The sequence below is a fragment of the Manis pentadactyla genome, chromosome 3, assembly GCF_030020395.1.
Source record: "Manis pentadactyla isolate mManPen7 chromosome 3, mManPen7.hap1, whole genome shotgun sequence".
Taxonomy (NCBI): Eukaryota; Metazoa; Chordata; class Mammalia; order Pholidota; family Manidae; genus Manis; species Manis pentadactyla.
In genome coordinates, this window is record NC_080021.1 from 134630100 (window position 1) to 134655246 (window position 25147).

A 25147-nucleotide genomic window follows, 5' to 3' on the forward strand; every position below is an offset into this window, starting at 1 on the left:
TTTCAGGGCATTTGTGCAGCCTGTCCTCTCAGCCTGGAGGGCACCTTGTCTTTGCAGGGCTGACTCCGTTTCATTGAAATTTCAGCTCAAAATGTTCCCTCTTCACTTGCTGGACACCTTGAACCTGTCTGAAGTATCTGCTTTCTGGCCATTTTAACAGGTCCCTCAACAGCATGTTTTCTGGTACTGATACCTGACAGTAAGTATCCTGTTTGCATATTGTCTGTCTCCCCTGCTGGTCTCTCAGTACCTCCAGGGCAGCGACTTGGTCTTGTTTACTCTTTTTATCTTCCCAACATCTTGACCAGCGAAGCCACCTGGTAGGCAGTCAATAAATACTTGTTGAATAAATGAATGAAGGAATTCAGAAATTTTGCATCCTTTTTAGCTTCCAAATCCAGGGAGAGAGCCCGGGGCTGTCATTTCCTCTTTGTCCAGTCTTTATCTTTTCTCTCATCCACCTCTTCCTTCCCCACTGGCTCCTCCGAGGTCACCAAAGCCCAAACGTGCTCTAAAGATACTGGAAAGAATACTTTCTCCCAAAGCTTGTGAATCAGAGGATTGTGTAAGAAGTTACTTTAATCTAATGCCTTGACACAGTCGCACGCACCCGGGGACTCCAGAGCACGGCTGGCACAGCCCGAAGCAGTCACGCCTGCGAGGCCAGGGAGGGATCTGCTGGGTTCCAAAAGGCATCAGCGGCCGGGCAGTCATGGGGGACCTTCTGGAGCAGTTCTTTATTTTTGTAGGGCTGCTGGTGTGTCTTGTCCACCTGGTGAAGTGTGTGAGATTCTCTAGATGTGTTTTCCTGCACTTCTGGAAGGTTTTGCCAACGTCTTTCTTGAAGTCCATGGGACAGTGGGCAGGTAAAGAAAGCCTCCATCTCTTGTTTCTGGTTTGTCTGCTTATTATTGTCAATGTTTCAAAAGGTGTATTGCATCCCCTCCCTTTGAGAGCAGAGATATAATTCTTTTGGGTGATTTTAATTCGGGTGGCTGGAAGGCATGAAGTTGTCTGGCAAAGAAGATCTGGGGTACAGGCAGCCCCACTGGGCATTACCACTCAGTTCCCACCTCCGTGTTTGTCTTCTTGTCCCCACTCGCTGGGTTTTCTTGTTTTGGAGGTTGTGAGGATACAGATAATAAATGCTGGGAAGCTTCTGCATCATCTTCAGACTTTCGAAAAGTGCAGGGTGCTTACATTATGTCAAAGAGTGTTTCAAAATTCTAAAATCAAGATAATTTTACTTCACTTTGCTAAAAATATTTTCTCCAGGCCCTTTCATGAAGTGGGTGTATTACAAAATCAAGGCAGCAAAGATCTCTAGAGATGTTTCTAAGATGGTTACATATGGAATTTGGGTCTGCTTTGTGTCCCCTGCTGATTGATGGCTGTCTCCCAGTGGGATTTAGCTCCTTGAATGGCCACGCAGGATTTCAGCCCATGCCTGGGCTTAAGGTAAAGGGCGTGAGGATATGGTTTCAGCATCACTGAAGGTTATATGTCCAAGTTGGGCATCAAGAAATCCAATGACTTAAGAAAAAAAGAAATAAAAGAATTTAAGCAGCTTTAGAAATACCATACCAGGTTAAACAGGAGAGGTTGTAAACAACCTTATAGGGCTGCTAGATAAAGCAGAGGATGTTCAGTTAAATTTGAATTTCAGATAAAGAGGAGACAATTTTTTAGTATATGATATCCCAAATATTAAATGGGACAAATCGGTACTAAAAAATTATTTGTTGTCTACCTAAAATTTAACTTAACTGGATGTCCTGGATCATTATTTGCTAAATTGAAAAGTTACCATCTGTATGAAAATTGTTTAGAACGAGAATTGTTTTTAACTGTTGCTTGTTACATTTGAAGAATCTGCATGTGTATGTGTGAGCACCCCCTTGCTCTGGGGCAGTATGCTGTCTCTGGTAGGCTTGCTGAACAGCTTGGCTCGAGTTTTCTGGACCCAAGTAGTCTGCTCTACACAGGTTCAAATGCCCGCGTACACAGAGAGAGCTTGGAACTTTGCACCATGGCTGCCACCCAGTGTAGGGCAAAGCCCTTCTATGAACACCCGTTGCAAAAGAAGTTCACATGGGGCCACAGAGACTAGAACACTTGTTGACCCCAATTAAAATATATCCTCTTGACCTGTTTTTTGAATCAATATTGAATAGAGTTGTCATTAATGAGAATAAAATCTTGGGCATAGGCAGCTATCAGGGAGATAATGTATTTCAAGTTGGGAGGCAAGAAGAAACAGTTAAGCAGAGGCCAAACTTTTAAGTTCCCCAGAGCTCTGTGGCTGAGCTCCTGATTATGTCTCTGGTGTATCTTTGTAGACGTGTGGTCCCAAAGTCAGCCAGCCTGGGTTCCAATTCTGTCATCATTATTTTTATCAGTGTGATCCTGATCAAGTTAAGAGCTTTCTCATATAATCTAAGGAAAATGATGGTCCCTCCATTATAGGCTTGTTTTGATATTAAATGATAAGATGTCTCTGACACACCTGATACAGAGCATGGTGGGAGGTGAGCCCTCAGCAGACATCAGCCATTGACTGATGTTCTCATAACTACAGGATGGGCCCTGTATTGGGTGGCTGTGAAGCTCCCCTAAGGAAGGGGAAGGTGGGAGGGAAGATAGGTGGTAACATGATATCTCTCCTAAGTGAAACAGGTAATATACATGGATTCACTTCAAAGTGCCTAAACAAACAGATCAAATCATTAGTAATTATTAAAATGAGGTGCTTCTGCTTGCGGGTTGCTTTGAGCTGGAAACCTGGCTTGCTGTCACACTTAGGTCAAGATGGACATGGAGCTTATGGTCACACTTTTGGAAGACATCCCCTTCCTTTAGTGCAGGGTAAGCTGCAGATACTACATCCAAAATTGTGGTGCAATCTGAAATTGTGCCGTTAATACAAACTAGGTTCATCCTAGAGCTCAGTCATTAACTGTGTAGGTAACGTTGGATGTAAAAGGATTGGAAGCCATCTGATTGTTATATACTCATCAATAGCTTGATTGAGTACTAGTTCTTCCAGCCCTATCATTTCATTGCATTTTCGCATATCTGTGTTTTCCTTTCTAAGTTCCCTTTCTACCACAGTCTCTGATGGCTGCTGTCCGGCGGGGTGAGGAGGAAGTGGGAGAGAACTTGACTTTTAGGAGGAACCTTGAATGTCCTACAGTGACAGCTGTGTGTGTGGGTGGAGAGATAACAGCGAACACTGCTGTTTCCCTTGATGAATTGAAGCTTAGAGTGCCTAATGCCCTTATGGGGCTTGAATGAATGAAATGTTCCCTAGGTGAGATCCTCTGTTTCATTTTGAGATGCATTCCTAACCCCTCCCAAAACAAGCTTAATTTTGAACATTATGTCAAAACGTTTAAGGAGTCAAGGGCTGAAAGCTTCCCAGTTGAGCAGAGGTGGGCAGGAGGGCAGCAGGACGCTGCTCTGCGATGCTGTGTCCTGGAGGGCAGGCCTGCCAGGAAACAAAACGCAGCCGGTGAGCAAGAGAACTTGACGGTGATTCTGATCCTCAAAACTACGTCTGCTTTTTGCAGTGATCACCGGAGCTGGAGATGGGATTGGGAAAGCTTATTCCTTCGAGGTAAGCTATGCTCTAGGAGGCTTTCTCCTCCCCTTGTGTTGAACACATCATGGTTGCGGGAGCCCCACCCCAGACACTAGTTTTCTAATTACAAAAGCAAAAGACATTCATTCATGAAGAGAAATATTTTCTTTAAAATAGCAAGTTTGAAAACCATAATCTCAACTCCTTTAAAAAAATATAGTGATATTCAAAGATGTCTCCCCTTAGGAGTTCTGGAAATTTACGGGGGCATTGTTATTTTCTACTGTAATTGTACCATTGCATTAAGAAAAATGAAACACAATTTAAACACAATTAAAAAAATGATAACCTACTTTCCTTTTACTTACCCTTTACATTATAGTGAGGGCATATATTGATTTAAAAAAAATAATTTGTGTAGGTGTGGCATATCATCTGTGACTTTCATTGCAAGAAAAGTAATGGGCATTACAAAATATTATAGAGGATCAGAGAGGACTAACATTCACTGGACTATGATTAGTGTCTGGGTATTTCCTTAGAGTGCCTAATGCCCTTATGGGCATTCCTTATAGGCTATTGTTTCTCTGCAGATAAATGGATGATAGATAGCTATACTTTAAAAAAAGTGCATTTATACAACATGAAGGTTTGTATGCTATTATTATTAAGAGTTTCCCATTTTCATTAATCAAGTATTATTTCCTGGAATACCTGTATACTCGATTCCTTCCTTATGCCTATTCCACTGACCTCTAGACCCATGTAAAATACAATAGAAGAAATGGAGTCCTGGAATTTATAAGAAGAGCATTGCTAAAAAATCAAAATACCTTAAAAACATGATGAAAACAACTTCAATTATGAAAACACCATTCAACACTGTGCAGAACTTTGTGTCCCCAAAGGCCTGCACTACAACAGATGCCAAACCATCTCGTGTGAGGCGTTCAGAGTGTGTCGGAGGCCCTTGACAGAAACTTCTGGCATGTTAACAAACGGGAAAAGCTCCCAGTGTGGGGCTTTGGGGTCTGCCTCCCATCCTCCTGCCTCTGATGTTCATATCTTTGGTTCTGACATCCTGCCTCAACTCTGCTTTTTTTTGAGCAAAAGAGTTCTTTACTCTTATCCTATTTCTTTATCACTACATGCTGATGGTCAGTAGAGCCTGGCACTCAGTCGATGAGCAGTCATATTTGAGTGCCGAGGCTGCAGCGACTACCCAGTAACCGCTTTGCCATGCCTCATGTCTTCCGTACCCCAGAATCAAAAGGAAAGCTTTTCTAGTCATTTGCACCGAAACTGTATCCCTTTTATATTACTGTTTCCCACCTTAGACCAGATCGCAGCCAAAGATCCATGACCTTAACTCTCCATTCTCTGAAGTGTTGAGAAATTCAAGTTTGCTCTTTATGATTTTCCAGATTCTTTCCTCAAATTCATGCTGACCTGGTCTGCTTGTGGTTCCCTCGGAGTCTTTTTTTTTTTTTTTTTTTTTTTTTTAAATAATTATTTTTTATTGAAGGGTAGTTGATGCACAGTATTACATTACATTAGTTTCAAGTGTACAACACAGTGATAAAACATTTATATACATAATTCTAGGTTCCAGCTATCACCCTACCAAGCTGTTACAATATCTTGACTATATTCCTTATGCTATACATTACATCCTGGTTACTTATTTATTTTACCATTGGAAGTCTGTCCCATTTTTTTTTTTTTTTTTTTTTTTTGTGAGGGCATCTCTCATATTTATTGATCAAATGGTTGTTAACGACAATAAAATTCTGTATAGGGGAGTCAATGCTCAATGCACAATCATTAATCCACCTCAAGCCTAATTTTCGTCAGTCTCCAATCTTCTGAGGCATAACAAACAAGTTCTTACATGTAGAACAAATTCTTACACAATGAATAAGTTACATGGTGAACAGTACAAGGGCAGTCATCACAGAAACTTTCGGTTTTGCTCATGCATTATGAATTCTAAACAGTCAGTTCAAATATGAATACTCATTTGGTTTTTATACTTGATTTATATGTGGATACCACATTTCTCTCTTTATTATTATTATTTTTAATAAAATGCTGAAGTGGTAGGTAGATACAAGATAAAGGTAGAAAACATAGTTTAGTGTTGTAAGAGAGCAAATGTAGATGATCAGGTGTGTGCCTGTAGACTATGTGTTAATCCAAGCTAGACAAGGGCAATAAAACATCCACGTATGCAGAAGATTCAGAGACTTATTTCTTAATAATAACAATGACAATGATGGCAAACACTTGTTGGGCCTTACTATGGGTCAGGCACTGTTCTAAGCACTTGATGACTACTGATCCATTTAATCTTCACCACATTCCTACAAATTAGGAAATAGTGGTATTTTTTTTTTTTTTAATAATTATTTTTTATTGAAGGGTAGTTGACACACAGTATTACATTACATGAGTTTCAAGTGTACAACACAGTGGTAGAACATTTATATACATAATTCTAGGTTCCAGCTATCACCCTACCAGGCTGTTACAATATCTTGACTATATTCCTTATGCTATACATTACATCCCGGTTACTAATTTATTTTACCATTGGAAGTCTGTCCTTCTTTTTTTTTTTTTTTTTTGTGAGGGCATCTCTCATATTTATTGATCAAATGGTTGTTAACGACAATAAAATTCTGTATAGGGGAGTCAATGCTCAATGCACAATCATTATTCCACCCCAAGCCTAATTTTTGTCAGTCTCCAATCTTCTGAGGCATAACAAACAAGTTTTTACATGTAGAACAAATTCTTACATAATGAATAAGTTACATAGTGAACAGTACAAGGGCAGTCATCACAGAAACTTTCGGTTTTGCTCATGCATTATGAACTATAAACAGTCAGTTCAAATATGAATACTCATTTGGTTTTTATACTTGATTTATATGTGGATACCACATTTCTCCATTTATTATTATTATTTTTAATAAAATGCTGAAGTGGTAGGTAGATACAAGATAAAGGTAGAAAACATAGTTTAGTGTTGTAAGAGAGCACATGTAGATGATCAGGTGTGTGCCTGTAGACTATGTGTTAATCCAAGCTAGACCAGGGCAATAAAACATCCACGTATGCAGAAGATTTCTCTCAGAACGGGGGGGTGAGGTTCTAAGCCTCACCTCTGTTGATCCCCAATTTCTCACCTGATGGCCCCCCTGCGACTGTGCCTGACTTAGGTTGTTCCTCCCTTGAGGAATCTTACCCGTCTCTGGCTAACCAGTCATCTTCCGGGGCCATACAAGGAAATGTGAAGTTGGTAAGTGAGAGAGAAGCCTTATTGTTTGAAAAAGTTAGCTTTTTACTTCTTTGCATATTTATGCCCTGTGGCTTCTATGCCCAGCATTTGTCTTGAGGTATCTTTACCACTTGGAAGAATTATGATACTCGGTAAATTTGATATGAGGCACGAATTCTATTTAAGGGTTGTAATTAGGAAGGAAGAAGAAAAGCTATAGAAGTAGCAGGCGGAAGAAAACATGGGAAGATTGATTATTTCTTTGATATATCTTCTTGTAGAGTAACTTCAGCATGTATAGGTTTTAAGCTACTACTTAAATTGCACACACACATTAACATAATAGGAGTATAGTTACATAACCAAAGCATATCTGTAATTACCAGCCATCTGCAGTGAAACCAAGAAAACCAGTTAGGCACCTTAGGCATTTGTGAAAACTTATCTATGATATGGTGGATATTGTCCAAATGAACTTGAACAGTCTGAGAGAAATCAGACAAATTAAAACAACCCATTCCTGGGGACTGTTCACATGCCATATGTTCTTTTAACAATAAATAGTTTGTAGTTGTAAGACTTTGGAGCGCTACAATTTGCACTTCTCCAAATTCTTGGTTGAGTTCCAACAGTATAGATCCAGTCCAATTTTGTTGTTTTACTGTATGCACAGGCCAGCTTAGATATCTCCTTCCTCATTCCCATGGCAAGTCCAGGAACTGGTGGGATGAGTGCATCTACAGCTGTAGCAGTGCGTGGATCTTTGTTGGGGTTTTTTGATGATCATCTTCTGGCATGAGTCTTCCAGAGGGTGCAGATGTTGGAAGTTCTTTTTCATATCATATCTTAGTTCATTTTCGGGGTAGCCCAATTAGGCTTTGATCCTCTGTACAAACACAAACAGACCCTTTGCCTACACTTTTATATGCCCTTTATACCCTTGTGTAGAACTCGTTGGAGGTTACCACACAGGAACTGCCCTTTTTTTTTTTTTTTTGCTATCACTAATCTACACTTACCTGACGAATATTATGTTTACTAGGCTCTCCCCTATACCAGGTCTCCCCTATAAACCCCTTTACAGTCACTGTCCATCAGCATAGCAAAATGTTGTAGAATCACTACTTGCCTTCTCTGTGTTGTACAGCCCTCCCTTTTCTCCTACCCCCCCATGCATGTTAATCTTAATACCCCCCTACTTCTCCCCCCCTTATCCCTCCCTACCCACCCATCCTCCCCAGTCCCTTTCCCTTTGGTACCTGTTAGTCCATTCTTGAGTTCTGTGATTCTGCTGCTGTTTTGTTCCTTCAGTTTTTCCTTTGTTCTTATATTCCACAGATAAGTGAAATCATTTGGTATTTCTCTTTCTCCGCTTGGCTTGTTTCACTGAGCATAATACCCTCCAGCTCCATCCATGTTGCTGCAAATGATTGGATTTGCCCTTTTCTTATAGCTGAGTAGTATTCCATTGTGTATATGTACCACATCTTCTTTATCCATTCATCTATTGATGGACATTTAGGTTGCTTCCAATTCTTGGCTATTGTAAATAGTGCTGCAATAAACATAGGGGTGCATCTGTCTTTCTCAAACTTGATTGCTGCATTCTTAGGGTAAATTCCTAGGAGTGGAATTCCTGGGTCAAATGGTAAGTCTGTTTTGAGCATTTTGATGTACCTCCATACTGCTTTCCACAATGGTTGAACTAACTTACATTCCCACCAGCAGTGTAGGAGGGTTCCCCTTTCTCCACAGCCTCGCCAACATTTGTTGTTGTTTGTCTTTTGGATGGCAGCCATCCTTACTGGTGTGAGGTGATACCTCATTGTAGTTTTAATTTGCATTTCTCTGATAATTAGCGATGTGGAGCATCTTTTCATGTGTCTGTTGGCCATCTGTATTTCTTTTTTGGAGAACTGTCTGTTCAGTTCCTCTGCCCATTTTTTAATTGGGTTATTTGTTTTTTGTTTGTTGAGGCGTGAGAGCTCCTTATATATTCTGGACGTCAAGCCTTTATCGGATGTGTCATTTTCAAATATATTCTCCCATACTGTAGGGATCCTTCTTGTTCTATTGATGGTGTCTTTTGCTGTACAGAAGCTTTTCAGCTTAATATAGTCCCACTTACTCATTTTTGCTGTTGTTTTCCTTGCCCGGGGAGATATGTTCAAGAAGAGGTCACTCATGTTTATGTCTAAGAGGTTTTCGCCTATGTTTTCTTCCAGGAGTTTAATGGTTTCATGGCTTACATTCAGGTCTTTGATCCATTTTGAGTTTACTTTTGTATATGGGGTTAGACAATGGTCCAGTTTCATTCTCCTACATGTAGCTGTCCAGTTTTGCCAGCACCACCTGTTGAAGAGACTGTCATTTCGCCATTGTATGTCCATGGCGCCTTTATCAAATATTAATTCACCATATATGTCTGGGTTAATGTCTGGATTCTCTAGTCTGTTCCATTGGTCTGTGGCTCTGCTCTTGTGCCAGTACCAAATTGTCTTGATTACTATGGCTTTATAGTAGAGCTTGAAGTTGGGGAGTGAGATCCCCCCTACTTTATTCTTCTTTCTCAGGATTGCTTTGGCTATTCGGGGTCTTTGGTGTTTCCATATGAATTTTTGAATTATTTGTTCCAGTTCATTGAAGAATGTTGCTGGTAGTTTCATAGGGATTGCATCAAATCTGTATATTGCTTTGGGCAGGATGGCCATTTTAACGATATTAATTCTTCCTAGCCACGAGCATGGGATGAGTTTCCATCTGTTAGTGTCCCCTTTAATTTCTCTTAAGAGTGACTTGTAGTTTTCAGAGTATAAGTCTTTCACTTCTTTGGTTAGGTTTATTCCTAGGTATTTTATTTTTTTTGATGCAATTGTGAATGGAGTTGTTTTCCTGATTTCTCTCTCTGTTGGTTCATTGTTAGTATATAGGAAAGCCACAGATTTCTGTGTGTTGATTTTGTATCCTGCAACTTTGCTGTATTCCGATATCAGTTCTAGTAGTTTTGGGGTGGAGTCTTTAGGGTTTTTTATGTACAGTATCATGTCATCTGCAAATAGTGACAGTTTAACTTCTTCTTTACCAATCTGGATTCCTTGTATTTCCTTGTCTTGTCTGATTGCCGTGGCTAGGACCTCCAGTACTATGTTAAATAACAGTGGAGAGAGTGGGCATCCCTGTCTAGTTCCCGATCTCAGAGGAAATGCTTTCAGCTTCTCGCTGTTCAATATAATGTTGGCTGTGGGTTTATCATAGATGGCCTTTATTATGTTGAGGTACTTGCCCTCTATTCCCATTTTGCTGAGAGTTTTTAACATGAATGGATGTTGAACTTTGTCAAATGCTTTTTCAGCATCTATGGAGATGATCATGTGGTTTTTGTCTTTCTTTTTGTTGATGTGGTGGATGATGTTGATGGACTTTCGAATGTTGTACCATCCTTGCATCCCTGGAATGAATCCCACTTGGTCATGGTGTATGATCCTTTTGATGTATTTTTGAATTCGGTTTGCTAATATTTTGTTGAGTATTTTTGCATCTACGTTCATCAGGGATATTGGTCTGTAGTTTTCTTTTTTGGTGGTGTCTTTGCCTGGTTTTGGTATTAGGGTGATGTTAGCTTCATAGAATGAGTTTGGGAGTATCCCCTCCTCCTCTATTTTTTGGAAGACTTTAAGGAGAATGGGTATTATGTCTTCCCTGTATGTCTGATAAAATTCCGAGGTAAATCCATCTGGCCCGGGGGTTTTGTTCTTTGGTAGTTTTTTGATTACCTCTTCAATTTCATTGCTGGTAATTGGTCTGTTTAGATTTTCTGTTTCTTCCTGGGTCAATCTTGGAAGGTTATATTTTTCTAGGAAGTTGTCCATTTCTCCTAGGTTTCCCAGCTTGTTAGCATATAGGTTTTCATAGTATTCTCCAATAATTCTTTGCATTTCCGTGGGGTCCGTCGTGATTTTTCCTTTCTCGTTTCTGATACTGTTGATTTGTGTTGACTCTCTTTTCTTCTTAATAAGCCTGGCTAGAGGCTTATCTATTTTGTTTATTTTCTCGAAGAACCAGCTCTTGGTTTCATTGATTTTTGCTATTGTTTTATTCTTCTCAATTTTATTTATTTCTTCTCTGATCTTTATTATGTCCCTCCTTCTGCTGACCTTAGGCCTCATCTGTTCTTCTTTTTCCAATTTCGATAATTGTGACATTAGACCATTCATTTGGGATTGCTCTTCCTTTTTTAAATATGCTTGGATTGCTATATACTTTCCTCTTAAGACTGCTTTTGCTGTGTCCCACAGAAGTTGGGGCTTAGTGTTGTTGTTGTCATTTGTTTCCATATATTGCTGGATCTCCATTTTGATTTGGTCATTGATCCATTGATTATTTAGGAGCGTGTTGTTAAGCCTCCATGTGTTCGTGAGCCTCTTTGCTTTCTTTGTACAGTTTATTTCTAGTTTTATGCCTTTGTGGTCTGAAAAGTTGGTTGGTAGGATTTCAATCTTTTGGAATTTTCTGAGGCTCTTTTTGTGGCCTCGTATGTGGTCTATTCTGGAGAATGTTCCATGTGCACTTGAGAAGAATGTATATCCCGCTGCTTTTGGATGTAGAGTTCTATAGATGTCTATTAGGTCCATCTGCTCTACTGTGTTGTTCAGTGCTTCCGTGTCCTTACTTATTTTCTGCCCAGTGGATCTATCCTTTGGGGTGAGTGGTGTGTTGAAGTCTCCTAGAATGAATGCATTGCAGTCTATATCCCCCTTTAGTTCTGTTAGTATTTGTTTCACATATGCTGGTGCTCCTGTGTTGGGTGCATATATATTTAGAATGGTTATATCCTCTTGTTTGACTGAGCCCTTTATCATTATGTAGTGTCCTTCTTTGTCTCTTGTTACTTTCTTTGTTTTGAAGTCTATTTTGTCTGATATTAGTACTGCAACCCCTGCTTTCTTCTCACTGTTGTTTGCTTGAAATATGTTTTTCCATCCCTTGACTTTTAGTCTGTACATGTCTTTGGGTTTGAGGTGAGTTTCTTGTAAGGAGCATATAGATGGGTCTTGCTTTTTTATCCATTCTGTTACTCTGTGTCTTTTGATTGGTGCATTCAACCCATTAACATTTAGGGTGACTATTGAAAGATATGTACTTATTGCCATTGCAGGCTTTAAATTCGTGGTTACCAAAGGTTCAAGGTTAGCCTCTTTAGTATCTTACTGCCTAACTTAGCTCGCTTATTGAGCTGTTATATACACTGTCTGGAGATTCTTTTCTTCTCTCCCTTCTTGTTCCTCCTCCTCGATTCTTCATATGTTGGGTGTTTTGTGCTGTGCTCTTTCTAGGAGTGCTCCCATCTAGAGCAGTCCCTGTAAGATGTTCTGTAGAGGTGGTTTGTGGAAAGCAAATTCCCTCAGCTTTTGTTTGTCTGGGAATTGTTTAATCCCACCGTCATATTTGAATGATAGTCGTGCTGGATACAGTATCCTTGGTTCAAGGCCCTTCTGTTTCATTGTATTAAATATATCATGCCATTCTCTTCTGGCCTGTAGGGTTTCTGTTGAGAAATCTGACGTTAGCCTGATGGGTTTCCCTTTATAGGTGACCTTTTTCTCTCTAGCTGCCTTTAACACTCTTTCCTTGTCCTTGATCTTTGCCATTTTAATTATTATGTGTCTTGGTGTTGCCCTTCTTGGATCCTTTCTGTTGGGGGTTCTGTGTATTTCCGTGGTCTGTTTGATTACTTCCTCCCCCAGTGTGGGGAAGTTTTCAGCAATTATTTCTTCTAAGATACTTTCCATCTCTTTGCCTCTCTCTTCTTCTTCTGGGACCCCTATAATACGGATATTGCTCCTTTTAGATTGGTCACACAGTTCTCTTAATATTGTTTCATTCCTGGAGATCCTTTTGTCTCTCTCTATGTCAGCTTCCATGCGTTCCTGTTCTCTGATTTCAATTCCATCAATGGCCTCTTGCATTCTATCCATTCTGCTTATAAACCCTTCCAGAGTTTGTTTCATTTCTGCGATCTCCTTTCTGGCATCTGTGATCTCTTTCCGGACTTCATCCCATTTTTCTTGCGTATTTCTCTGCATCTCTGTCAGCATGTTTATGATTCTTATTTTGAATTCTTTGTCAGGAAGACTGGTTAGGTCTGTCTCCTTCTCTGGTGTTGTCTCTGTGATCTTTGTCTGCCTGTAGCTTTGCCTTTTCATGGTGATAGGAATAGTCTGCAGAACTGGGACGAGTGACGGCTGGAAGGACTTCCTTTCTTGTTGGTTTGTGGCCCTCCTCTCCTGGGAGAACAGCGGCCTCTAGTGGCTTGTGCTGCGCAGCTGCGCGCAGACAGGGTTTCTGCTTCCTGCCCGGCTGCTATGGAGTTAATCTCCGCTGTTGCTGTGGGCGTGGCCTGGCTCGGGCAGCTACTCCAAAATGGTGGAGTCACGTTGGAGCAGGAGCTGCTGGGAGGCTATTTATCTCTGTAAGGGGCCTCCCTGCTCCCTGCAGCCCAGGGGTTAGGGTGCCCAGAGGTCCCGGATTCCCTACCTCTGGATTAAGTGGCCCGCCCTGCCCCTTTAAGACTTCCAAAAAGCACCCGCCAAAACAAAACAACGACCACAAAAAAAAACAAGAAAAAAAATTTTTTTAATTAAAAAAAATATATATTTTTATTTAAAAAAAAAAGGTGGTCGTTCGTTTTTCTTTATTCTCCGGTGCCAGCCTCAGGCCTCTGCTCACCGGTCTTTCTGCCCTGTTTCCCTAATATTGGGGTCCCTGTCCCTTTAAGACTTCCAAACAGCGCTCGCCAAAACAAAGCAGCAAAAAAGCAAAAAAAAAAATGGTCGCGCGCTTTTCTTATGTCCTCTGTCGCCCAGCCTCCAGTGCCTGCTCACTGTTCTTGCTGCCCTGTTTTCCCAGTATCGAGGGCCCTACACTCTGGCCCGGATGGCTGGGGCTGGGTGTTCGGCAGCCCTGGGCTCCGTCTCCCTCCCGCTCTGCCTGCTCTTCTCCCTCCGGGAGCTGGGGGGAGGGGCGCTCGGCTCCCGCGGGGCCGGGGCTTGTATCTTACCCCCTTCGCGAGGCGCTGGGTTCTCTCAGGTGTGGATGTGGTCTGGATATTGTCCTGTGTCCTCTGGTCTTTATTCTAGGAAGGGTTGTCTTTGTTATATTTTCCTAGATATATGTTGTTTTGGGAGGAGATTTCCGCTGCTCTACTCACGCCGCCATCTTCCGCCCCCTCCCTCGGAGTCTTAAGACTCAGACACTTCACTTTCTTACTTAGAGGAGACCCATGTGGAAACTCCCCTTAGCCATTTGTTTCTTTACTCTTTCCAAAAGCAGTGGCCTGAAGGTTGGGAGCTGTGGGCTCCAGTCTTCACTCTGGACATTTTGGGCAAGTTACACATCCTTTCTGGGCTCCTGGGTCTTTACCAGCATAAATGATACCTCTCAAGGGCCTCTAAGTCTTAACTTCTGTTTCTGTTCTAGACTAAGTCTTCCTTTGCTCTTCTTGTGGGAATCTTTTCTTTTTGTTCTTTTCTAAGGCAAACAGGAGTTTTCCAGGCTCCCTACCTCTCCTTCATGTGGGCTTTTCCCCTCCAGAGAGCCCACTGCCTGCCAAGTGTTGCTCTAAGGAAAGCAGTTCAGTCTGGGACGCTGTGGACCATAATGGTTAAGAGCCCAATGTTGGGAATTGATCAAGAATCTGTGTGTTCAAACCCTGCCTCCAAAGCTCGTTGCAGAATTTCCATATCAATAAACTGGAGGTATTGATAATCCACCTGGGCTTTTGTAAAGGTTCAATGGGATGAGGTGGGCAGAATGCTTTGCATAAAATAAGGTCTCCAAGCTAACCATTATTATTATTATATGTTTAGACTGTTTGCTTTTCTGTATATCGCTTTTTTTTTTTGAGAAGATTCTTTCTCTTGCTATCTCTCTTCTATTTTGAGAACTTCCTTTAGCTGCTCTTTTAGAGTAGGTCTTCTGGTGACAAGTTCTCTTTGTTTTCCTTCATCAGAGAATGTCTTGATCTCCCCTTGACTCCTGACAGGTAATTCAGCTGGATGTAGGACTTGTTATTGGCATCGTTTTCTTTCAGCACTTGAAAAATACAGCGCCGCTTCCTTCTGGCCTCTGTGGTTTCTGACAAGTCTGATGTAATCAGAATTGTTTTCCCCCCATAGGTAAGGTGTTGCTTTTCTTTCATTGCTTTCAAGAATTTTTTCTTTGTCTTTAGTTTTTAGAAGTTTGGTTATGTTTCTTGGTATGGGTTTCTTGGGGTTTATCTTGTTGCAGCTTCACCAAGCCTCTTGAATTACAAATCTGAAAGTTTCATTTAATATTTCTTTGAATACTTTTTCTGCCTGGCCCTCTTATCTTCTGGGACTGCAATGTCATGTATGTTATATATTTCTTATAGACCAATGAGTCTCTAAGATGCTGTTTGTTTTTTATTTGGTGAATCTTACCCTGTTGTTTAGATTGGGTATTTTCCATTGTTTCATCTTTTGGTTCACTGATTCTTTCTGGGTCCCCTCCATTCTGCTATTGAGCCTATCCATTGAGTTTTCAGTTTTGGTTTTAAAATTTCTATTTGGTTCTTCTTTATATCTTCTATTTCTTTGTTGAAACTTTCTATTTTTTCATTTGTTTTTTAATTGTGTTTGTAATTGCTTATTAAAGAATTTTTGTGATGGCTGCTTTAAAATCCTAATTGATAATTCTAACATCTGTGTCATCTTGATGTTGGCATCTGTTGGTTGTTTTTATCTCACTCAGGTTGAGATCTTCCTGGTTCTTGGTGTGATAAGTGATTTTTTTATTGTATCTTGAACATTTTCAGTTTTATGTTATGAGACTCTGGCTCTTATTTAAATCTTCTGTTTTGGGTCTATACCAGTAGGTGGGGGATTGGGAGTGCCAACTTGTTCCCAGCAGGTAAGGTAGAAGCTCAGGTTTTCCACTGGGCCTCCACTGGGGGTGCTGCCTTCTTGTTACTGCTAGGTGTGTGGGGCACAGTGTTGGCTCCCCGCTAGGCCTCCTCTGCTGCCTTCCCAAGGGAAGAGAGATGGGGGAGGTGCCTGGGCACTGCCAGTTAGAAATACAACTTCAGGTTTCAGCTGACTTTGATGTGGGAACATGGCTGGGATGAAAGGCCTAGCTCCCTACTTGGGCTTCTCTGATGCCAACCTGGCAGCCTCATGAGAGTGGAGGTCTCGGCTCCTGACAGCTTTGCGGGTGACAGTGCAGGTGGGACCATAGATTTTTTTTCAAGCTGTTTACCTGGAGTAAAGCAGTTTTGCCCAAAGTATTCTCTTTTCCTAGGCTGTCCCCTTTTCTGGTCTTTTGGTTAAAAAGAGCAGGCTTTTGTCAGGACTTTTTATGTCTGAACATGTTGGTGTTTCCACATTGCCAGATTCTTCAGCAATGAACCTGGAATATATGGGCAAAAAGAAAACCCAGGAAACTTACCAGTGGGCTATCCTTTGGGGCTTGAGGCACCAGTGATCTCCTCGTTATCATTTGGCATCTTCTTTTGTTTATTGGGTCCCTTATGTCCAGGCTGCAAGGTTTAGTTGCATTTCCTGGGAGGAATGGGGGAAAGTACTTCACTCTATCTTTCCAGAAGCTTATTCTATGTTGCATTTTAACCTAATCTGTATTCATATTTAGAGTAGCAAGAGAGGCTTTGCCTCCTGCTAAAGGAATTTCAAGCATTACTAGAAGCAGGTGGGAAAAAATTGTGGAAAAAGATTCAGTGTGTGTGTGTGTATATGGTGGGGAGGGACAGAAGGAGAGAGTGGGCTGCTCTTCCAAACCTGAAGCCATTCCTTCACTCTGTCCCACACCATTTTCACTCTTTTTGCCCCTGAATTCAGGCCTGCCCTTTTATTCTCTGCTGCACAGAGGAGGCCCTGTCTTCCCTGGCTTTCTTACCACCTGCTATAGATTAGCAGCATAAGCTCCTTCCCTAGCCCAGGCCCTCACATGCAGTAGAAGGAAAACAGGGCCATTCATCCCAGAAGCAGGCATGCTTCTTCTGGATGGTGCCTGGGAGCACAGTCTGGGAAAGCGGTGCTTCTGTGGCTCAACTCCCTGCAAACCGGAAGGCACACCCACCTATGGAGCCTGTCCGCCTGGACATTTGGGACATAAGACTGAGCCCTGCTCAGGTGGACAAAGGTACAATGCCTGGCCTGGACAACCCCATGTTCTCCTTGCCCCCTGCTGCCCAGACCACTTCACAGGGAACCTTTAAAATGTCTATGGCTCTTGAGAGCAACAGCACAACTCAGGAGAGCCCACCAGGAGAGCGCATTCTTTGTGTTCAAAATGCAACTTGTTTTCCATTTAATGGGCAGCCTGTCCTTCAGCAGGCTGATGAAGTGGATGGTGAAAGAAAGGTGTTTGATTCCGTAACCATCCTTTTGATAGATTCCAAGACTCAAATTGAGAGCTGGGCATGATGGGGGATGTTCCACAGGGAGAAAGAGAGAAAACTCTGGGAAATCACTGGCAGGGTAAGTCTTGAAATGGGACAGGCTTTGGTTTTTGATTTTGTTTGTCTTTTTACTTTCTATTTATTTTGAAAATTTTGAATGAACTTTATTTCTTAGAGCATATCTTGCCAATGGGTTTTAGCCCAGGCAAGTTTGCTATGGATTCAATGTGACCAAAGAAAATGACAAAAAAACGTTCTTGGAGTGAAAGGGTTATACCCAACTTTATTTCCAGTTGGCAGGTCAGTCACTAAAATCCCGTTCACTCAGAGCGAGTCTGTATGCAGCAAGCTGGTCTCTGCCTCTGGGCCCCTCTGTCCGCACAGCTGTCCTCCGGGCCTCTGTCCTCGGCACTGCCACCACTCCAGCCTCTGCTCTGCCACCACTCCAGCCTCTGCTCTGCTCTCCTGCAGCTTTGCAGCCCTGCCACCGTGTCATGCCCAGAGCACTGGGCAGAGCTCTTTTTATAGAGTCAGCAGTCATGTATTGCCCACAGGTGTGCAGTGAACTAGTCAACCATGGCCAGGTGAGAATCCTGGCTACAGGAACTCTCATTTTATCCACAGAGCAGTTTTAGGTTGACCACCAAATAGAGTGGAAGGTACAGAAGATTCCCATATACCTCTTGTCCCTGTAAACACACAGCTACCATCCTATTGACACCCCAACCCGAGTGGGAGGTTTGTTTCAACCAACAACCTGCACTAACAGTCCATCATCCAGAGGCCATAGGTCACCTCAGGGCTCACTCATCCTGGCTCTTCCGGGGAGCTTGTTTTCAGAGGCCATTATGAGGCAGGCACAGCTGAAAGTGTGTTTCATTGAGGGAAACTGCTCTGGCCTTCCCTGCCTCTGCTCAGTCTGGTCAGAATGGGGCTTATCTAGGGTTAGTCAAAATTGACATGAAAGTCTGCAAGAGATCTTCTGAGGGTGTTTTCCTTTTAAATCATAGCTGTGTTCCTACCAAACTGTCAGTGGATGAACTTTGGGTGCGTCATCTTTAAATATACCAGGAAATCAACTATTTACAGGGAACAGCAGATGCAGAGTATTGCTCCTAAATATCTTTTTTATATGTCTGTATATTGATTAATTATTTTTTATAAAGCAGAACCTCACCGTACAGATTCCAGGCCAAGAGTGGGACCTGTGACAACACTTTATGGCTGGCGATCACCTGTTCAAGTCAATGTGAATTTACTTTAAAATACTTAGGCATAGATGATATAGTATATGTGTGCATCAGTTTTCCATTTTAAACAGCTTCTGGAGATATAATTCATGTACCATAAAATTCACTAATTGTAAGTGTACAATTCAATCTTTTTTAGTAAATTAACCAAATTGCTCACCACCATCACCATCCAGTTGTAGGGCGTTTCCATCATCCCAATATGATCCTAATAAGATCCCTCTCCCCTGGTCACCATTAGTCCCCTATTCCCATCCCTAGCCTTGGGCCCGCCGCTTATCTTATTTGGACATTTCATATGAACACTGCCATTCAATACATAGTCCTTTGTGACAGGCTTTTTTCACTTAGCATGGTGTTTTTGAGGAATCATCCATATTGTAAGATGTGTGAGTGGTTCTTCCATTTTTCAATTCAGAATGACATCTGCATGAATGGGTAAACCGCTTGCTTATTCATTTACCAGTTGACAAACGTGTGGGTCGTTCCCGCTTTGGCTATACTGATCTTCCTTGACTTACCATGGGATGATGTCCTGATAAACCTATTCTAAATTGAAAATACCTTAAGCTAAAAATGTATTTAGTACAGCTAATGTAGGAACACCAGAGCTTAGCCTAGCCTACCCTGAATGTGCTCAGAACACTTGAATGTGCTCAGAACACTTATATTAGTCTGTTGTTGGGCAAAATCATCTAACACAGACCTATTTCGTAGGAGTGTTAAATAGTGCATGGGATTCATTGCTGTGCTTAAAGTGATAAACAGAATAGATCTGTGGGCTCAGGCTGGTTGTCAGCATGTCACTTGCAGACCCCAGGCCACCTGGGAGATGCGGTCCCCTACTACCGCCCAGCATGGGAAGGGGACCGGGCTGCAGTGGCTAGCTCCAGAAGAGACCCGAATTTGAAATCTGAGTATAGTTTCTGCTAAATATGTATCACTTTTGCACCATTGCAAAGTTGAAAAACCAGAGGTCAACTATCAAAAGTCAGGGATAATGTTGCTGTGAACATTTGTATGTGTTTTCAGGTGGATATATGTTTCCTTTTCTCCTGGGCAGATTACCTAAGAATGGAATTTCTGGGTTATATGGTGAATGTGTGTCTAAGGTTGGTGAGCTTCAGTCTACATTTAGAAGCTGTTGAACAGTGGAAGCTAGGGCCCAGAGGTGGCGTGTGTTGGGTTTCTTTATTCTCTGCCCTTCTTCGCTCTGTGCCTAGGAGGCTGACTTGCACGGTGGGGGCCTCTGGTGTGGCTGGGTTGGGCCGCTGGAGACACTGGCAACTGCACCAGTGTAAGAGGGAGAGAGGAGAGCGAGGCTCGGCTCTTTGGGGGCCCTGCCCCACGGGTCAGGTCTGGCCGTGTCCCAGGCTGCAGGCCACTCTGCAGGCTCTGTCGGGGCCTCTCCACGCAGCTATCCTCTTTGGGTTCTGGTACCTGCTTGTTCTCTAGTGCTTTCAGGCCCACAGGTGACAAGAGATAATCAGCCCCAGGGTATTGGGTTTCTCTACATTGTACCCATACTTTATGCGTTGTCTTTTTATTAAATTCTCTCAAGTTGTGCAGTTGGAACATGCTCTCTTTTTCTGCCAGGACTCTGACTAAATGTAGCTTTTAGTTAGTTTTTAAAGATGCTATGTCACAGTTTATCAGCATCTATGGACTTTCATTTTTACCACTTAGCTTAACAGATGTTATAAATAATTTCCTGAGGAAATGCGGGTCAAAATAGGCGGTTTGGCTGGAAACACCGGATAGGCACCTCACCCTTGTAGAACAGAGGTGCGGTGTCTGTGAGTGTGGTGGAGTAGCATCCTCGGCCTCGAACTGGTTGGGCCCCTCCCTGGTCCTGCCTCTTAGTGCAGGATTCTGGCGTCTCAGCCCTGGGAGGTTGACTGCAACTAGGCCCAGAACATTATCACAATGACTGGGATGAACCTTCACTCCAGGCGCTCACAGAGCCCGAGGGGCAGAGAGCTGGGACCTGCTGAGCTACCAGAACAGGGCCAGGGATGTTTGGATGCTGTCATACTAAGAAATGTCTTGCTGCGTTTTGCAAGATGCCATCAGCTGGTGGCGGGATCATGGGGGAAGGAGAGCTGTAGCCCTTCTCTACCTCATCTGCAGGAGACTAATTACTGAACAGCCAAGTAGGCTTAGACTAGAGAGAGTCTTCACACTGACTGCCTCCCATGGGCCCAGCCAGTCAGGGTCCCAGTTGGCTCAGCCTTGCCCCGGGAAGGGCTCCCCGAGGGCCCGAGAGCCACGGTGCTGGCCTGTATGGAAAGCAGCCCACCTGGCCCCAAATGGGACTAGCCCCCTGCCTCCCAGCACCCCTCCTTAGCCCCAACAGCCACTAACCTGGCCCCCATTTCTGTTGTTTGTCATTTCAAGAATGCTGTATAAATGGCATCATACGCTTGAAGCCTTTCTGGATTGGCCTTTTCAACTCAGCACCATTCTATGGAGGTTCATCTGGGCTGTCGTATCAGTAGTTCTTCCTTTTTTGGCTGAGTAGAATCCATGATGTGCTGTTCCACAGTTTGTGTGACCATTCATCTGCTGAAGGACATCTAGGTTGTTTCCAATTTTTGGCAATACAAACAAAGCTGCTGGAAATATGTGTGTATAAGTTTTTGTGGGGCGTAAGTTTCTATTTTCCTGGGATAAACATTCAGGCGAGCAATTGCTGGGTGGTATGGCAGCTGCACGTTCAGTTTTTTAAGAAACTACCAAACAGTTTCCCAGAGTGGCTGTACCATCCCACTTGCGATGTGTGAGTGGTTCCTTTTCTCCACATCCTCGTCAGCACTTGGTGTTATCACTCTTTTTTATTTTAGCCGTTCTGATGGCTGTGTGCTGATGTCTCCTGGTGGCTCTAATTTGCATCTCCTTGATGGCTAATGATGTTTATGTATGTATTTTCAATTCAAAGAGGTATAAAGAAGTATAAATAGCAAAAAGGCCATTGTCTCTTTTCCCAGATCATTCCTGTTAAAGATGAAAGTAACACAGGCATAAATCAGAAAGCACAAACAGTACAGAAAATCACAGAGAGAGAAAAACAATGGTCTGTCCCCACCTGGCCCTTACCTTGTCCCTCTCTGCAAGGTCACTAGGGTTAAAAATATCTTGAGATTCCTCCCAGAAAAGGTAAAGAAAAACCACAGCTATACCCATACTTCAGTGTTGATAGTGTGGTAAAGATTGGCTATAGTAATGGACCCAACAGGAATCCAGAGACTTCAAAGAAATTGGGAACTTTCTTGACTGGCTGCTAGCTCTGCCCAGGCTTCTTCAATCTTGTTTTTCCTCTCCCATGTGGGCTTTGCTCTGCTCCTCAAGGTTGAAGCTGGTCGTGAGCATGTCTGTGTCCTGTGGGCCCACTGACCGAACTCCATCCTGTGGCCAAACCCTGTGCAAGGAAGGCTGGGGGCCCTGTGCCTGGGTGGAAGAGGGGATAGGTGCTGGTGGTCTGCTAGTGGTCTCCGTCAGAATTTATACTTGTCTGTTTAGCTTATGCCCAGGTGGCACAAATGAGATCCTACTTTACAGCCATGAGCCCTGCTCTAAACTTTGCTTTGCTTGTTTAATAAAGAGCATTGAGATCTTGCTACAGCTAAGGCATACAGATGGCCTGCATTCTTTTTAATGGTTTCAGGGTTATCCCATCCCAGGGATGTAATATGTCTCTTGTATTGGCCTCTTAGGGATGGGCACTAAGGTTGATTTTTGTTTTTATACATTATGTTTCAAGATGTACTTATACCTTTCAACATATACATATCCGAGTGTACATCCTCATCAGTGAGCTTGCTGGCTCAGGGGTACCACTGTCAAACTGTTCTCTGTAAGACTGAACCAGTTTTAGTCCATCTCATGTTATTACAAAGCTTGATGTTTATATAATTTACAATATGTATCTAATATGTATTTAATGAACATTTTACTTGGCCAGAGAATGCTTGAAGCAAAATATACAGCTGAAGGTTGTGTGGTTTTAGTCCCCCGCATCTGTGCAGCTCTGGTGCCTGGGGGAGTGGGTGCGGGCACTGCTCGCAGCTCCAGTGTGGCAGACAAAGGCCACGTCCTCCTCAGGGCAGTGCTCTGGGCAGCTACAGGTAATGGTGCAGAGCTGGCCCTTGGATTGAAACCACCTGGCTAGCTCTGCCTCAGACCAGTCCAAGAAAAATAACTGCTTGCCCTGTTCTTGTATACATCACACATTTACTTAGCAATGTATCATGGCGTCTTGTGCCATTTCAGCATGGTTAAATTACCCTAGTCTGAACTGCTCCAGCTGCACTCAGCTTATTCTCTTTCATCTTGCCTTAAATGAAAACAGCAGCTTTTAACTGTTTTTATGTTCCTCTGGATTCACTGCTTTATTCCTGTGTGGCTTGACTTCAACCTATAATTTCTGATCTGGGCTTTGAATATCCTGGGTTTGTTGTAGGGTGCTGTGGTTGCATGTGTGTGAGAGAAAGAGAGAAATGTATTAAACAAGAAGGTATCTAATGCATAGGTGTGATTATGAAAAAAGAGTAAAATGAGTACTGTGTCCCTTATCACCCAGCTTAGGAAATTGGATGTTACCAGTGTCCTTGAGTCATGTCACATGGGCACACATGCACACCTTTGAGTCTCCCTTCCCTGCCCCTACAGGCATCAGCCTTATGGACATTGTGGTACTGATTTCCTTAAGAAACAAGTTCTATCACATACATATGAATCCCTAAGCGGGGGACCAGCCACACTGCTTGTTTTGAACTTAATGTAAATCAGTTCATATGTCTTCTGTGATCTGCGTCTTATTGATCAATATTATGCTTTGATCAATATTATTTCCTCATCCACGATGGCATGTGTAGAATGTGGCTCACTTATTTTCAGTGCTGTATAGTGTTCTATGACAGAACCATGTCCCAGTTTATTATCCTTTCCTCTGCTGACAGACGTTGTTGTCATCTGTACTTCTGCTGAAGTCTTGTGCAAGCCTTGCAACATGCCCTGAGGTAGAATTGCCTGCTCACAGGCGAAGCATTGTCAACATCACTACACGATGCCAACTTATTTCCCAAGTTTTGGTGTCAAGGTTATGCCAACCTCCTACACTGGATAGGAAAAAGTCACCTCTTTTAAAGCACTGTGTGGGGAGAGGGGCGGAAGATGGCGGCGTGAGTAGAGCAGCGGAAATCTCCTCCCAAAACAACATATATCTATGAAAATATAACAAAGACAACCCTTCCTAGAATAAAGACCAGAGGACACAGGACAATATCCAGACCACATCCGCACCTGAGAGAACCCAGCGCCTCGCAAAGGGGGTAAGATACAAGCCCCGGCCCTGCAGGAGCCGAGCGCCCCTCCCCCCAGCTCCCGGGGGGAGAAGAATAGGCAGAGAGGGAGGGAGATGGAGCCCAGGACTGCCGAACACCCAGCCCCAGCCATCCGGGCCAGAGTGCAGGGCCCTCGATACTAGGAAAACAGGGCAGCAAGAACAGTGAGCGGGCACTGGAGGCCGGGTGTCGGAGGACATAAGAAAAGTGCGCGACCATTTTTTTTTTTTGCTTTTTTGCTTTTTTGCTGTTTTGTTTTGGTGAGCGCTTTATGGAAGTCTTAAAGGGATAGGGACCCCAATACTAGGGAAACAGGGCAGAAAGACCGGTGAGCAGAGGCCTGAGGCTGGCACCGGAGAATAAAGAAAAACGAATGACCACCTTTTTTTTTTAATTTAAAAATTTTTTCTTTTTTTTTTTTTTTTTTTGGTGGTCGTTGTTTTGTTTTCGCGGGTGCTTTTTGGAAGTCTTAAAGGGGCAGGGCGGGTCACTTAATCCAGAGGTAGGGAATCCGGGGATCTCTGGGCACCCTAACCCCTGGGCTGCAGGGAGCAGGGAGGCCCCTTACGGAGATAAATAGCCTCCCAGCAGCTCCTGCTCCAACGCGACTCCACCACTTTGGAGTAGCTGCCCGAGCCAGGCCACGCCCACAGCAACAGCGGAGATTAACTCCATAGCAACCGGGCAGGAAGCAGAAACCCTGTCTGCGTGCAGCTGCCCAGCACAAGCCACTAGAGGTCGCTGTTCTCCCAGGAGAGGAGGGCCACAAACCAACAAGAAAGGAAGTCCTTCCAGCCGTCACTCGTCCCAGTTCTGCAGACTATTCCTATCACCATGAAAAGGCAAAGCTACAGGCAGACAAAGATCACAGAGACAAGACCAGAGAAGGAGACAGACCTAACCAGTCTTCCTGACAAAGAATTCAAAATAAGAATCATAAACATGCTGACAGAGATGCAGAGAAATACGCAAGAGAAATGGGATGAAGTCCGGAAAGAGATCACAGATGCCAGAAAGGAGATGGCAGAAATGAAACAAACTCTGGAAGGGTTTATAAGCAGAATGGATAGAATGCAAGAGGCCATTGATGGAATTGAAATCAGAGAACAGGAACGCATAGAAGCTGACATAGAGAGAGACAAAAGGATCTCCAGGAATGAAACAATATTAAGAGAACTGCGTGACCAATACAAAAGGAACAATATCCGTATTATAGGGGTCCCAGAAGAAGAAGAGAGAGGAAAAGAGATGGAAAGTATC

At 43.0% G+C, this 25147-nt stretch overlaps 1 protein-coding gene across 1 annotated transcript in view; it reads left to right on the plus strand.

The window, feature by feature from the left end:
- Positions 1 to 637: 637 nt before the first annotated feature.
- The window catches only part of HSD17B3 (hydroxysteroid 17-beta dehydrogenase 3), a 54509-nt gene continuing 29999 nt past the window's right edge, over positions 638 to 25147 (plus strand). The window contains exons 1-2 of the mRNA XM_036904392.2: positions 638 to 866; positions 3570 to 3616. Coding sequence (XP_036760287.2) covers positions 713 to 866; positions 3570 to 3616 — 201 coding nt within the window. The 5' untranslated portion in view covers positions 638 to 712. The remainder of the gene's footprint in view (positions 867 to 3569; positions 3617 to 25147) is intronic.